Source organism: Phocoena phocoena, chromosome 4 (genome assembly GCF_963924675.1).
Source record: "Phocoena phocoena chromosome 4, mPhoPho1.1, whole genome shotgun sequence".
Lineage (NCBI taxonomy): Eukaryota > Metazoa > Chordata > Mammalia > Artiodactyla > Phocoenidae > Phocoena > Phocoena phocoena.
This window is the reverse complement of record NC_089222.1, coordinates 128,725,492-128,740,634: the sequence shown is the minus strand read 5'-3', so window position 1 is coordinate 128,740,634 and position 15,143 is coordinate 128,725,492. Positions and strand designations below refer to the sequence as shown.

At 40.1% G+C, this 15,143-nt stretch overlaps 1 protein-coding gene across 1 annotated transcript in view; it reads left to right on the top strand.

Moving 5' to 3' along the window:
• ADAMTS5 (ADAM metallopeptidase with thrombospondin type 1 motif 5) overlaps nt 1-14,648 on the top strand; it is a 43,323-nt gene extending 28,675 nt beyond the window's left edge. Inside the window, exons 4-8 of the mRNA XM_065876682.1 lie at nt 3,802-4,085; nt 5,541-5,724; nt 6,098-6,273; nt 8,227-8,402; nt 14,081-14,648. Of these exons, the coding sequence (XP_065732754.1) occupies nt 3,802-4,085; nt 5,541-5,724; nt 6,098-6,273; nt 8,227-8,402; nt 14,081-14,648 (1,388 nt within the window). The remainder of the gene's footprint in view (nt 1-3,801; nt 4,086-5,540; nt 5,725-6,097; nt 6,274-8,226; nt 8,403-14,080) is intronic.
• Nucleotides 14,649-15,143: the final 495 nt, after the last annotated feature.

The following is a 15,143-nucleotide window of genomic DNA, read 5'->3' as shown; positions in this document are numbered from 1 at the left end:
AGAAGACAGAAATAACTACAGTGCTAGAAACGGGGCGGGGCGGGGGAATGAGAAGAATAAAGAACAACCAACCTTCATCTGATGTTTCATTTATCATTAATATGAAAGACAAACAGTGCTAGAAGTCAGATATAAAAAAACAAAGATTTTTCTGCTCCATTTCCTGGAGGCATGGCATACCTTCCACCACCCCAAGTGTACTTTGTGGCCATGAAGAGACCACCACTTTCTTTCCTTTGTTTATCCATCTCAGATCACTGGCTCTTACTTTTTAAAGTTTCTACTTTACTTATACCCTAACAGTTAACTTAGCATTTAACTTAACATGGATGGTGAAACCAAATATGTGATGTGCACACCTTTTCATTGTCTTTCTTTTAGAAACAATCCATCTATATACGCAGAATGTTAAAACGAAAGGAAGGAAGGAAGGAAAGGAGGGAGGGAGAGAAAAAGGAGGAGAGAAAAGGAAAAAGAACTTGGCAATTTTGTGGAACAGAATAAACAGACAAAATGTCAGCAGCAAAGCCCAGACAGGATTTCAGGCTCAGATAAATTTTAAAATATGTGAAGATATGGTTGAGAATAAAAGTAAAACAGATTAAGAAAAGTCAACAATAGATTGGACACTTTTAGAGGTCAATATAAAAGATTCTAAAAGACTGATCAATTTCCTCTCTCAGCCCTCCCCCAAATTGAACATATTTTTTTGATGAAAAGTGTATATCCGACCCACTATTACTTAAATCTTAAATATTTCATATCGTGAGATTCGAAATCAGGTTTTATATTGATTTTTTTATGGTTGTCCCTTGGCCCAAGTCTTCCCTTTGGTAGCACTGTCTGTACCTATTTTATTGCCAAAGGACATAATTCAACATATAGATGGAATGGATAGACTGTAGATTTCACTGTTAACAGAAACTAATGCAGCAACAAATCTTAATGTTGAGAGCATTAAAGTAATAAATGAATAGCAAATCTGAATAAATCATTTTATTTTAAGCAAGAAAAGTTCATCTCCAAATGACCTCTAAGGGAAAACCATAGAGCTAAGATATCTCTTTTTTAATAGCCAAGTAAATATGTTATACATTTTTAAAACTTATACTTTGGTATTGAGCTTCATAAAGAGAGGCCACATCTTGGAGCCTCCTTTGTCATAAGCCGATTCCAAATTGCATTGTACGTTTCTTTTCACACATCATACATCATCAGGGAGGTAGAGGAGGTATCAGTGACCGCATATCCATGGAGATGTGCTGAGTTATTTCAGCTTGCGAGAAACGAGGTCGACCCATGCCACATGCACCCACACATGTTAAAGACTTCCCAGCTAATATTTAGTTACCCAGTCTTACAGTCTGTGCTTTTCAGTAAAATTTAAAAAAAAAGAAAAGTTTCTTCAAACAGCACTTTTGGAGAACTGGAAAGCATTCTTGCTGCCTCAGAGATCTTTTGACAGTCTTCTACCATCAGCAATCCGCTATGCATTCCCTGGTTTACACAGGCTCTTTTTTATGTAGCAAGGAAGATAATGCTTTTCCCGAGTTCCAAAGGGCCTCATCTCACTTTATCTTCTAAACAAAGCTTAGTGAGGTTTTACTATCATTCCTTCCTATTGACTTGCTGTTGATGTTTTTCTTTTAACTTAATGTTTTTCTCCCCAAGTTCTCTTTGGCTGGATACTGATTTTTAATGCTTTTTCTGGCTTGCCTTAAGAAGCTTTACCTCTTCAAACGTTCTGGCTCAGAAGTTAAGTAGGAACTTTGCTCTTTATTCATTTTCATATAATGCCTCCAACACAGATTGACAAATTTCAAGGTATTCGCTTTGAAGAAACTTGAGTGTAGTTGTAAAAACATTTGCAGTATACTTAAAATGTGCTGAATATTCCATTTCTCAGTGGAAAGTAGGATTTAAACATGGTTTTCTTTTGTTGAATAAAAAGAATGACTTGAATACATCTGAAATGTTGTTAAATATGTTGGGCATAGTACCAATATGATTGTTTTCTATTTTTCTGGTCCCCCCTTATAGCTCTGTGAGCTAATTTTACCCTTCCAGTGTCACAGTGAGGAGAGAAACATTCCACAGATCTTAAAAATAAATTAGGGAGCAGTTAACTACTATGGCCAAGAACACTCAGCCATTTAGTGTTTTGCCAGAATTAAACTTTAGATCAACTGTTTCTTCCATTAGCTACCATTTAAAGGATCCCTACACATGCCTGCCCTTTAGCAATAAAATAAGCAATCTATCCACGTGCTCAGCAGAGGCAGGATGGGCCTCTGAGCATAAAACCCTAACAGCTATGGGACCTTGGGTAACTGATCCATCTTTATATTCCTCAGTTTCCTTATCTGCAAAATAAAACAATGAAAGAATCTGCTTCATAGTGTTCTCGTAAAGATTGAATAAGCTAATACATTTAAAGAACCCGTGTCCCCTGCATCGGCAGGCAGACTCTAATCCACTGCGCCACCAGGGAAGCCCCAATTATTTTTAGTATTGTTAATAATCAGTGTGTAAATCTTAAAATCAAGTAGACAGAAAAACACCAGAACTGATGGGCAATATGTAAGCTCCTGTATGAAGAGGAGAAGTTGAAGGTGTTAACTCACTGGGAAGGGATTTCTTAGGGAAGCTTTTTGGGGAAGGTGAGGCACATTTCAGCTTCTGAATTGGCACTGTCTATGTCAGCTTCTACTGACCTCCCCCCCCCATCCCTTTATAATCCCCACATCACTACGTACTGAGAGCACCAACTTGTTTGTGACAGACACACTCCAAAGACCCAACAAATACCAACTGCATTCAATAACTGATACAAAGGGGAGAAAAAGGATGCAAAGAGTAAAAAAATGGGCCTAGTCCCAAGTTATCAAAGATGTTTTCTTTTCTCCTCCCACTGCTCCTGATATATGATGCTTGAAACCTCTTTATTAAAATTCTTTCAGTCTAAGAGAAAGACTTTATTTCCTTCAGTTTATTGGGAGACCTTTAGGGGCAGATCTGGGTCATTTCTCTGTATTTCTAATATCTAGTATGTTTGCTAGAACATTGTAGGTGCTAAGCAGATGCTGGTTGAGTGCAGGAATGAATGAGGCATCCACTTGTTTATTACTTATGGAATTAATGGAAAGGTGACATGGATGGGGGATGGGTCCCCCCGATGCAGGGGACACGGGTTCGTGCCCCAGTCCGGGAGGATCCCACATGCTGCGGAGTGGCTGGGCCCGTGAGCCATGGCCGCTGCACCTGCGCGTCCGGAGCCTGTGCTCCACAGCAGGAGAGGCCACAACAGTGAGAGGCCCATGTACCGCAAAAAAAAAAAAAAAAAAAAGAATGGGGTAGTTGGAAGTGGAGAAAGGGATATAGGAAGGGTGCAAGGACAAACTCTGTTTCTCAAAGTTGTAAACACCTATTTATTATTATTGTTATTGTTATTATACCCACTATCTTATTTCCTCTAGGTCCAACCCAGTTTCTGTTAGTCCCTCAGCACAATGACTATTTTCACAGCTAATTATTATGAAATAATTTTATTTAATCAAACCACTGCACATCATTATGTATACCCCAGAGCACATCATCCATGGGAAATCCTAGTGGGTGCTGGTGAGCTCACAGAGGCACTCAGCCTCGTCCACAGGGAGTCCCCTCCCCCGGGCATCACACTACAGATCTGTAGATGCATCGTGTTTCAGCACCAGCTGGAGTCTTGCATTTTCAGATCCATAATTTTCAAGGTTTGAAACAGAAACACAGAACAGTGGTCAATCTTGGTTATTCTTTTAGGTAACTGTTTGCTAGACCTGCCACGCAAGCAGATCCTGGGCCCCGAGGAACTCCCGGGACAGACCTACGATGCCAGCCAGCAGTGCAACCTGACCTTCGGGCCCGAGTACTCGGTGTGTCCCGGGATGGACGTGTGCGCCCGCCTCTGGTGCGCCGTGGTGCGCCAGGGCCAGATGGTGTGTCTGACCAAGAAGCTGCCAGCCGTGGAAGGGACACCATGTGGAAAAGGGAGGATCTGCCTGCAGGGCAAGTGTGTGGACAAGACCAAGAAAAAATATTATTCAGTAAGTGATTTTCTTGTCACGCAGGGCCTGGAGACCTAAGGTCTGATGTACCTTCCTGTGACACCTGTGGGGACTGGCCACAGAAGGCTCTATTTCCTAGTTAAAATATTTTTCCTTGAGGGATCTATTTACAGCTCCCTCCTTTACCTGCAAGAGCCATCCCCAGCTGTCAATTACTGGAGAAAATGCAGATCTCAGGTTATATCCTGTAGCAAATAAGGAGACAGCCCAGATTCTGTCTAACTGAGACCCCACGTAGGGCCCCAAATTACTGCTTGGGAGTTTACTTTCAAACTGCTCGTAAAGTTATTGGAATACATTTATTTAAATTCGGTAAGGAAATAACAGCAAAGCTGACACATGGTCCTCATGCATACTTGGTGAACTCCAAAATGGTCACGCTTTCCCCCTCATGGCAAGTTAATCTAACTTCAGGAACTATAATAGCCACACCTGCTCCAGGGAGACACCTCCTCCCTCCCTATGCACCCGGTCCAGCTTCATGTCAGCAACTGACACCTTCACTGTCAAGGTCCAAGCAAAGCATTTGTTCCCTCTCACTCATAACATTTTCAAAGTCCCTAGAAGAGTGTTGCCATAGGCGTGTTGCCTGTGCCTTTCAAGACTAACACACAAGCAAGCATCCTCAGATACCCTGACACAGATACCCTGACACATACAACCAGAGGAAGTTCTTCAGGAATTCCCTCGGCAAAGGCGTTTCTAGTATCTTCCTTTTGGAGTCTCTCAGCTTCCTGCTGCCTGCCGTGTTTCTATAGCAATAAACCTGGGATGTCATAACAGGACTCTTCATTCCCTGTGATGTGGGTGCATGTGATTGGGTGCTCTTCGGTATCTGTCCCATTTCCTTTTTACAGGGTGTAATGAAGCCAAGCCCAGGTCAGATACATTTATGCATGTGGCAGAGGGTCTGTCACAGGTGGACGTGTGATGTCAACAAAGGGACTGCAGAACTTCAGTGCTAAAGAGGGAGAAAAGATGGAAGCATAATCAACCTGGAATCATACAGAATCTTTAGCATCACACAGTTCTTTAAAGATGCAAGATCAGGGTGGACACAAAGTAAACCGTGGTTCGGTGGTTATTAACAGAAATGTGCAGTATCAGAAGATCCAAAGAAGCCACGAGCAACCCTTGCAGTGTGCTCAGTACTTAGGGTGAAGTGTTCAGACCCTCTAGTGCTGGGGGGTGGGGGACAGAAAAGGTGGATTGCCAAGATTTGGAATCACATTGTAATTCCAGAGTGTTCAATACCTGTGACCATGTTAAATTCAGTGAAAATTTAACTGTGATGAAGTGTCCACCGAGCGACTGAATTCAAGTGATTTCCAAATGTACATTCCACTGAGTCATTGAATGCATGTGATTTCCAAATGTACATTTTGAATGTTTTCCTCGCTTCTCAGTTAAAATATCTTCTATTTTCTGTTTTAGACATCGAGCCATGGCAGCTGGGGATCCTGGGGTTCCTGGGGCCAGTGTTCTCGCTCATGTGGGGGAGGAGTACAGTTTGCCTATCGCCACTGCAATAACCCCGCACCCAGAAACAATGGCCGTTACTGCACAGGGAAGAGGGCCATCTACCGCTCCTGCAGTGTCTTACCCTGCCCAGCCAATGGTACGCTGCTCCCAAGTGTCAGCAACCATCATGTGTCGGGTGTAATTTGTACTCTAGCAGTAATAAATAGAGGAGGCTGGAGAAATAGCCTATTAATCTTGTACTGCACAGTTCCACCAGTATGCAAATCAATAACAAATACATGAGTGATTTTTAAATTAATATTATAAACAACTGAGTGTTCAGGGAGTAGGAAGAAAATAATTGCTGTTTTCAATTCTGTGTTGAAGATAAAAATCCTTCAACACTGGTGTAGAGAGACTCTGGAAAAAAAATATATCATCTATCATCTCCTTAAATGGATTTAAATGAGCAAGAATATATCTAAGTTTCAGAACAGAGAGAGTAATAATGTGACATGTTTGATTTTTAGGTAAATCTTTTCGTCATGAGCAATGTGAGGCCAAAAATGGATATCAGTCTGATGCAAAAGGAGTCAAAACATTTGTGGAATGGGTTCCCAAATATGCAGGCATCCTGCCAGGAGATGTGTGCAAACTGACCTGCAGAGCTAAGGGCACTGGCTACTACGTAGTGTTTTCTCCAAAGGTAACTGCATGCAGACGGTCCAGAAACAGTAGGCGTCCATGGTGGAAATTATTTGGTAGAATGGAGCCTGCACATACCAAATGTAAACAGTCATTATTTGGGGGGTGGCTAGGTTTTGGAAGGTTTCATTTTCACCTCTGTAATTTCTATATTTTCAAACTTGCTACAATGAATCAAAAGGATTTTGTAAACAGAACAAGTAAATGTTTTAAAAGCTATTTTTGAAAAAGTGTAACTCTCTGTCAAGAAGGTGAATTGCAAACTTAACTTCAAAATAGTATTCCCTAGGTACATTTGTAAAGGGGACTATAAAACAAGAAAGTTTTCTATTTTTCTGTCATCTTTTACTGAAGAATTTCTTTGGTGATTCATGAAGATAGATTCAAGATCATCATCCCTGACCTAGACTTTAAAATGTCTTGCACCTTTAAAATGAATCAATGTCCTTTTAGTTATACACATTTATAATATATGCATGTGAAATTATCCCTTGTTTTTCACAGAAGAGCATTTTCTAACTTATTGAAGTTTCATTTCTCACAAGCAACATTATGCAGCAGTTTAAAACAGTTTATCTAATTTGCAAATATGTACTATATTTAAAACCATCTCTGTAACTGGTCTTCAGATATTTATGACATATTATTGAAAAATAAGTTAATGTCCAAGTTATGTAACATTTAAAATGTTTTATCTTTTTATTGAAAAATAATATATTTTCATTTAAAAATATTATAGAGAGATAAAAGCAAAAATATTACCTGGAAATATAATCATTTAGAGAGCTGTTAACCTGTTGAAGAATACCCTACCTCACTTTATACACATATACACCCTCATATACACACACTTATATGAAAGAGTTTTGTATATACACAAATACAAAATATGTATGTTTACACATATGACTATATATGTTACTTATACATACTTATATGCACAAACCACTGAGTCCATATACATAGTATTTTGTAACTAGCTTATTAAATATATGCTAATTCTTTTTTTTCAAATATATTCAGTCTCTTCCAGTAAGTACTTTTCTCTGACCTTCCCAGACTTCTTTTTTACACAAAATTGTCTCTACTTCAGTGTCTCACAATTCAACACAATAGGGAATGCTTTCCAACCGTTACAAGGTTGTGACTGTCCAGTGTAGATTTTCAATTTTGTTACAGTAATAACAATTACGCACAAGACAGAAATAGAGTCACAGATATAGAAAACAAACTACCAAGAGGGGAGGGAGGAAGGGATAAATTGGGATTGGGATTGACACATACACACTACTATCATAAAACAGATAACTAACAAGAATTTACAGTATAGCACAGGGAACTATACTCAATATTCTGTAATGACCTATATAGGAAAAGAATCTAAAAAAGAGTGGGTATAATGCATATGTATAACTGATTCACTTAACTGCACAGCAGAAACTAGCACAACATTGTAAATCAACTATAAAATTAATTAACAAAAAACAATTGTGTAAACAAAAAGGATGTGTGCATTCGTGAGCCTGCTCATATCTCTGCTCTCCACACAAGTGACAGACAGTCCCACACTAAGTGAAAGATTGTTTCTAGCAATAAAAAGGCAAGACTATACCATGGGAACGTGTTACCCACACAGAAATGGAGACTAGGACCTCGGGTCTCCTAACACGTTCGGAATTAAGCTCAAGAGATAAAGAAGAGAGAAAGGGCATAACCCCAATTTATCCCAGTTCTTCTTTCTGCCAATATGTCAAGAATTTTTCAGTTGGATACTCCTGGAAACCATGTTTTTTTTTTTTTTTTTTTTTTTTGATTCGTTGTTTATTTAGTTTCCAAAGTACTAGCCATTCCAATCAAACTTAAAACTCCCAAATTAGAACTTGCAATTTTATCAAAGAACCCACCTATGCAGGCCCAAGTATTTCCCACTGCTAACGTGTTTCTCATTATTCAGGTGACCGATGGAACGGAATGCAGGCCATACAGCAATTCCGTCTGCGTCCGGGGAAAGTGCGTGAGGACAGGCTGTGACGGCATCATTGGCTCGAAGCTGCAGTATGACAAGTGCGGAGTGTGTGGAGGAGACAACTCCAGCTGCACAAAGGTGATTGGAACCTTCAATAAAAAAAGGTAACGTGAGAGAATGATTGCCCTTATCTGATCTGAACGAAGCTTTAGACTCTTGCAAAATTGATAAAGGAGAACTCGTGTTACATCATAAGCTATCTGTGGGAGGACATCTAGCCAGGACCTAGTTACACATGATGAATATGAGAAGTGAAGGGAAGGAGAGGACATGAAATGAGCTCTGCATGCCGACTGGAAACCCATGGCACCTCTGCGAGCAGATTAACTGCAGTAGCCATGGGTCCAGGTTTTACAGAGTGTGAAAAAGGCAAAGAAAAAGTCTGTGACATTCCACTTTAGCCATATCTTGCAGATCTGTTATTTCTGAAACACCATTTAGGAAGAGATGGCTGGTTTCCAACGTAACTACTGTTTTGTTTTGTTTTTTTACAAATATATTCTCATTAGGCTGTAGTTTTATTGAGAAAACATTTCTCAGTGCAAAATGTAAGTTATCTGCAGTAGTGTAGATGGCAAGCCTGTTTTTGAGACAGCTATCCTCGTTTATATCTACTCTGTAAAGAATAATGTCAGTTTTCTACTTCCTCTTATGGTCCTGATTACACTCTTGCTTTACCACTTTCTGGCGTGAAATATTATACTATCAGCTAGGATGGCTGAGTCAGCTAAAGAGTCTGCTGGAATGCAGGATTGTTTTTCCTCTTCACCAGGCCACTCTTATGCTGAGTGGTCTTGGTCAGGTTCACCTGTATTCCTGATATATGTGCTGTGTTGTCTTTAACTGGAGAGGAATATACAAACCAAGTCAACAATAAGAATTCCTTAAAACAATCACATGCCATGGTAATGTAAAAAACTAGAAATGACCTTTGATATGATAAAAAAAAGTATGGCTGGAGAATTTATTCTGTATTAAAATATGCATTACTAATCCTATTTGCTAGTGATATAATAATTATTCATCGAATTGTGTTGGGCCATCTAGGTCAAAACCCCTGCAAGTCCAATTATATCCTGCGTTTTAATATATTTCAAAGGTTCAAGGCTCCTTAGAAATGATCCAGTCTAACGTTTTGCTTTACAAATGAGGGAATTGGGGCTCTGAAAGTTTAAGACTTACCCAGTTTTACTTGGCTGATAAATGCCAAAGTAGAGGCTATAGCTTAGGTCATAAAAATAGGATGCACAGGCCATTTGTAAAAAAGAAACCAAAAAAGAAAGAAGGGTAAAAATTCAGGAACCAAATGAGAAATAAAATTATTTTTTTAAAAGTAATACCTTGCCTTATGTACTGTATGCTGTGTATCCTTCCTACATCAACTTATAAACCTCTTTTTATAATGCTAAATTTAGCATTAAGCTTTTTTATTTACAACAAATATCCGCATATTTGATGTCACCTGAAAAGGGGAAGGAAGACATTCATGATAGCAACAAGCAGGATCCCACATAACTGCTTGCAAATTGATTTGACCAAGATTATAGTATGTGGTACAAATGACCTGTTTGAGTATCCTATATAAATTATCTTGGCCTAGTGTGATCGATAAAAGAGAACATTGATCTTGGAGCTGGAATATTTGCAATCACGCTCTGGCTCAGTAATTCACTAGCTATGTGATCTTTGAAGAGTCACTCAACTTCTTTACAATTAGCATCCTTGAGAGTAGAATGGAAATAATAGTAATTATCTTGCAAATGAATGTTGCTGTGAGGACCAAATGAGATAATGCATATTAAACTACTGCACTGGGCTTCCCTGGTGGTGCAGTGGTTGAGAGTCCGCCTGCCGGTGCAGGGGACACGGGTTCGTGCCCTGGTCTGGGAAGATCCCACATGCCGCGGAGCGGCTGGGCCCGTGAGCCATGGCCACTGAGCCTGCGCGTCCGGAGCCTGTGCTCCGCAATGGGAGAGGCCACGACAGTGAGAGGCCCGCATACCACAAAAAAAAAAAAAAAAAAAACTACCGCACTAAGTTCAAACCTCTTCACAAATATGATCCTAATTTTAATTCACTCCTCCCTCAATTTTCTTCGTGTCAGTAAAGGGCAACTCAATCCTTCTACTGCCTAGTACCAAAACTTTGGCGTCATCTTTCACACCTCATTTTCTCTCACACCCCACATACATCCATCTGCACATCCTCTCAGTCCTACATCCAACATATATCCAGAATCTGGTTGCCCCTTACCGCACAAGCAGAAGCACTGCCATCTGGTAGTCACTGTCTCTTGCCTGGACCAATCCAGCGGTCTTCCCACGGGTCTCCTGGCCCCTGGCCCCTCACAGACTCTTTTTCACAAAGCAGAGAGAGCCATCACTTTATCACCTAAGTCAGATGGTGGCATTCCTGGGCTCAACTCTCCAATGGCTACCTTCTCACTTAGAGTCAGTGTCCAAGATCTCTTCATAACCTGTGAGATGCTAAAACATTTGGTCCCTGCCCTGCTCTGAGTCCCTTCTACACTGGCCACTTCGCTTGCTCTGCGCTAACATACTGGACTTCCCAACAATCCTCAAACACGGCAAGTGGCAGCATGTGTACTATTTCCTCTGCCTGGAACAATTTTTAACACTTAATAAGCAGTGCTTCCTCTAGAATTCCTTTAGATGTCTTAAATGTCACCACTACCTGCCCCCCAAAAAGGTGGTGGCTTCCATAAGTGAATAGGAGCATCTCTCCCCCATCCTTGTCATTCCTCTATCTTCTTACTCTGTTTCTTCACAGCTCTTAATCAACAGATATTGTCACATATTTTGTTTGGGGGTCTAAGCCCCACCCCACTAGAATGTCCCTTCCATGGCAGCATGCTTAGTATGTAAGAATGCATGTATTCCTTCATGGCAGGTACTGTTCTTGTACTGGGGAGATAGCCCTGAAGAAAAGAAGATTCCCCTGCCTTGCCAGCCACACTTCATACTTCATAGTTATATGAAAACATCTGCATTCATTCATGGTAGCCAAGGAAGCTGGTTAATGTCTAAAGTGTAAATGATACCAAGAAGGGTGCAAAGAAAATGAATAAAGAGTACAAAGGGAAACCTATTTTACTAAAACATCAAGAAATCAGAGCATGACTATTTACAATAGCCAGGACATGGAAGCAACCTAAGTGTCCATCAACACATGAATGGATAAAGAAGACGTGACTCGTATGTACAACAGAATATTACTCAGCCATAAAAAGAAACAATAACTTGAGTTATTTGTAGTGAAGTGGATGGACCTAGAATCTGTCATACAGAGTGAAGTAAGTCAGAAAGAGAAAAACAAATACCTTATGCTAACACATATATGTGGAATCTAAGAAAAAAAAAATGGTTCTGATGAACCTAGGGGCAAAACAGGAATGAAGATGCAGATGCAGACGTAAAGAATGGACTTGAGGACATGGGGAGGGGGAAGGGTAAGCTGGGACGAAGTTTAGAGAGTGGACATATACACATTACCAAATGTAAAATAAATAGCTAGTGGGAAGCAGCCGCATAGCACAGGGAGAGAAGCTCGGTGCTTTGTGACCACCTAGAGGGGTGGGATAGGGAGAGTGGGAGGGAGACACGAGAGGGAGGAGATATGGGGATATATGAATATGTATAGCCTATTCACTTTGTTATACAGCAGAAAATAACAGAACATTGTAAAGCAATTTTACTCCAATAAAGATGTTTAAAAAAAAAAGAAAAGAAATCAGGGCATGACTCTTCATACTTCCCAGTGGCTCGGGAAGCTCAGTTTGAGGCCTGCGCGGTGCTGAGAGTTCCCAGCGATTCTCGTGAACATGAGTCAGACTCTAAGAACAGGATTTAAAAAAAGGCTCTCCCGTCTAATTCCCTTACCTTGACACTCTGTTTGGTATCATTTAAACTCTGAACGTCACCAGAACTTATTTTAACTGTTATGACGTACAGTTGTTGGAGGGAAGGGATTCATGCAATGGGGACGTGGTAAAAGGAGCATAAAGTGTGAGTCGAGAGGCCTAGAACTGCCACTCATTAGCTCTGGAGTGAACTTGTGCAAATACTTTAATACATCTCCACATTATAGACTTTTTAGGTAAGATGGAATGTTTTCTCCTGGCTTTGTTTGAAGCCATTGTAGAAACATCTCATCTCTTAATATTAGATACTTCAAAAAAAAAAATCCTGTGACAGAATCTAGTCCAAATGTATTAGAAAAATTAAGATAATGAATCAAATTAGGGAATTCCCTGGCAGTCCAGTGGTTAGGACTCTGGGCTTTCACTGCTGAGGGCCCATGTTCAATCCCTGGTCGGCAAAGTAAGATCCTGCAAGCTAAGTGGTGCGAGCAAAAAAAAAAAAAAAAAAAAGCTAATGAATCAAATTGAATAGATAAGCAACATCATCAGCATTGCATCTTCTCTCTTCAACACAGTAGGAAGCTCTGACACCTGTCTGGCCATCATGGTAGGTCAGATGCCCAATAGAAAGGGGCCTTCCCTGGGGATAAGCCTCCTCTCCAATTCAGAGGAAATGTTTGAGTGGGTAACACATTTGGATTTTACATATATGAATCCATTATCCCGTATCCTCCAAACTTTAGTAAGAATTCAGAAGTGAACAATTAAATTTCACACACATCCGTTAAACTGTACAAGTAAAGTATTTGTTTCCATTTAAATAACTAGGAAAGTAAAACATATGAGGACCTTAATGTGAAATTACTTAGGCAAAGATTTGGGCAAAAGATGACTCCTCCCCACTGGTCTAGTCCCTTGGTGCTTAATTAACCTTTCTGTCCTTGCGTTTTCTGCAACCTTATGGGTATCAGAGATATTTATGCCTTTGCCCATTTTCCTGAGCAGATGATGGGTTATTAGAGATCTATCTCATATGTCACTCACCATAAAGCATCGCTCAATTGACCATAACACTTTGCAGACCCTAAGCTTTCAGGGAAATTTGCTAAGGCATTAAGGATTCTTTTGTCCTTTGATGATTCTGGTAAGCTACGGTTACGCAGTTAAAGAATTTTATGTTCTATTTTCTGTCTTGCCCCAGGAAATCCAGAGTTTTAGTAGAAATGGAGTCAGAGCCTCTAACCTGTCTATAGCCCAACAAATAATTAAATCCGTGGTTTCCCAACTAGTCTGCACCTTGGAACAGTGTGGGGAACTCTAAAAGTACTGCTGCCTATGACCCATCCTGAAAGATGGGGATTTAACTGTTCTGGCATCTGGGGATTTAAATTTGTAGGCTTTGGAATTTTTAAAAGATCCTCACATGATCTTAATATGCAAACAAGCTTGAGGAACGTTCATTGAAAGGCTTCTATGAGATTAATTGAGGGTAGATTTTTGCTGGTTTGTGTTTACGGGCATTTTGTGCCAGAAAAAACCTAAAGCAGCTTTGTAAAGATGATAAGATTTGATAATGATGTGTGATTTTTGTGTAAATCTTTAACTAAAGGAAGTATAAATTTTTAAAACCAAGGCAGGTTGCTAACATCATCCTAATTTTGAACATCATAATACAAATGTATACAATATGATAGTCTGACTGCAATTTTATTTTGTTCTAAGAAAATTAATTTTTGAAGGCAATTTAAAATGAAGCTTTTTAATACATTAAAACTTTATATTAAGGTAAGGTGAGACTTTTAGAGAATTTCTATTTGTTTATCCATTTGTTAAGCATTTACTTACTTTTCTTTCCTCCCCTTTCTTATTCTCTCTCTCCCCTGTGGACATTCCTGCTTCCAGCAAGGGTTACACTGATGTTGTGAGGATCCCAGAAGGCGCGACTCACATAAAAGTCCGACAGTTCAAAGCCAAAGACCAGACTAGATTCACTGCCTACTTAGCCCTGAAGAAGAAAAACGGTGAGTACCTTATCAATGGAAAGTACATGATCTCCACTTCGGAAACCATCATTGACATCAATGGAACAGTCATGAACTATAGTGGTTGGAGCCACAGGGATGACTTCTTACATGGGATGGGCTACTCAGCCACAAAGGAAATTCTAATCGTACAGATTCTTGCAACAGACCCAACTAAAGCCTTAGATGTCCGTTACAGTTTTTTTGTTCCCAAGAAGTCCACTCCAAAAGTAAACTCTGTCACTAGCGACAGCAGCAATAAAGTGGGATCGCCTACTCCACAGCTGCAGTGGGTGACGGGCCCGTGGCTCGCCTGTTCTAGAACCTGTGACACGGGCTGGCACACCAGGACGGTGCAGTGCCAGGATGGAAACCGGAAGTTAGCAAAGGGATGTCTTCTCTCTCAGAGGCCTTCTGCATTTAAGCAATGTTTGCTAAAGAAATGTTAGCCTGTGGTTATGATCTTCTGCAGAGACAACTGGATGATTCATCACTGACACAGTTGTGGTGAACACGAGGTCAACCGAAAGCACGGAAAGTCACACTTCAGGGTCATTGTCAACAGGAGTCCGATTATGGGCAGAATCTGCTCTCAGCGACCAAATAAAGATGCGCACTGCTTCATGGGACAGTGGTGACCTTGGAATATAGAAAAACTTGGGAGTTATTGAACATCCCCTGGGCCTACAAGAATACAAAAACACTGATGAATGTAGAATCAGGGGACATTTGAAGATGGCAGAGCAGTCTCCCCCTTGTCACCTACCTCTTACAGAATGTCTACAAAGGCATCGTAATCATTTTCGTGCATATTATTTACACAGTAGCTTATTTTTACTGTTTGTAAATACATTCTTCCTTGGTATGTCACTTTATATCACTTGGTTCTATTAAAATATATATATATATATATATATATATATATATATATATATATATATATA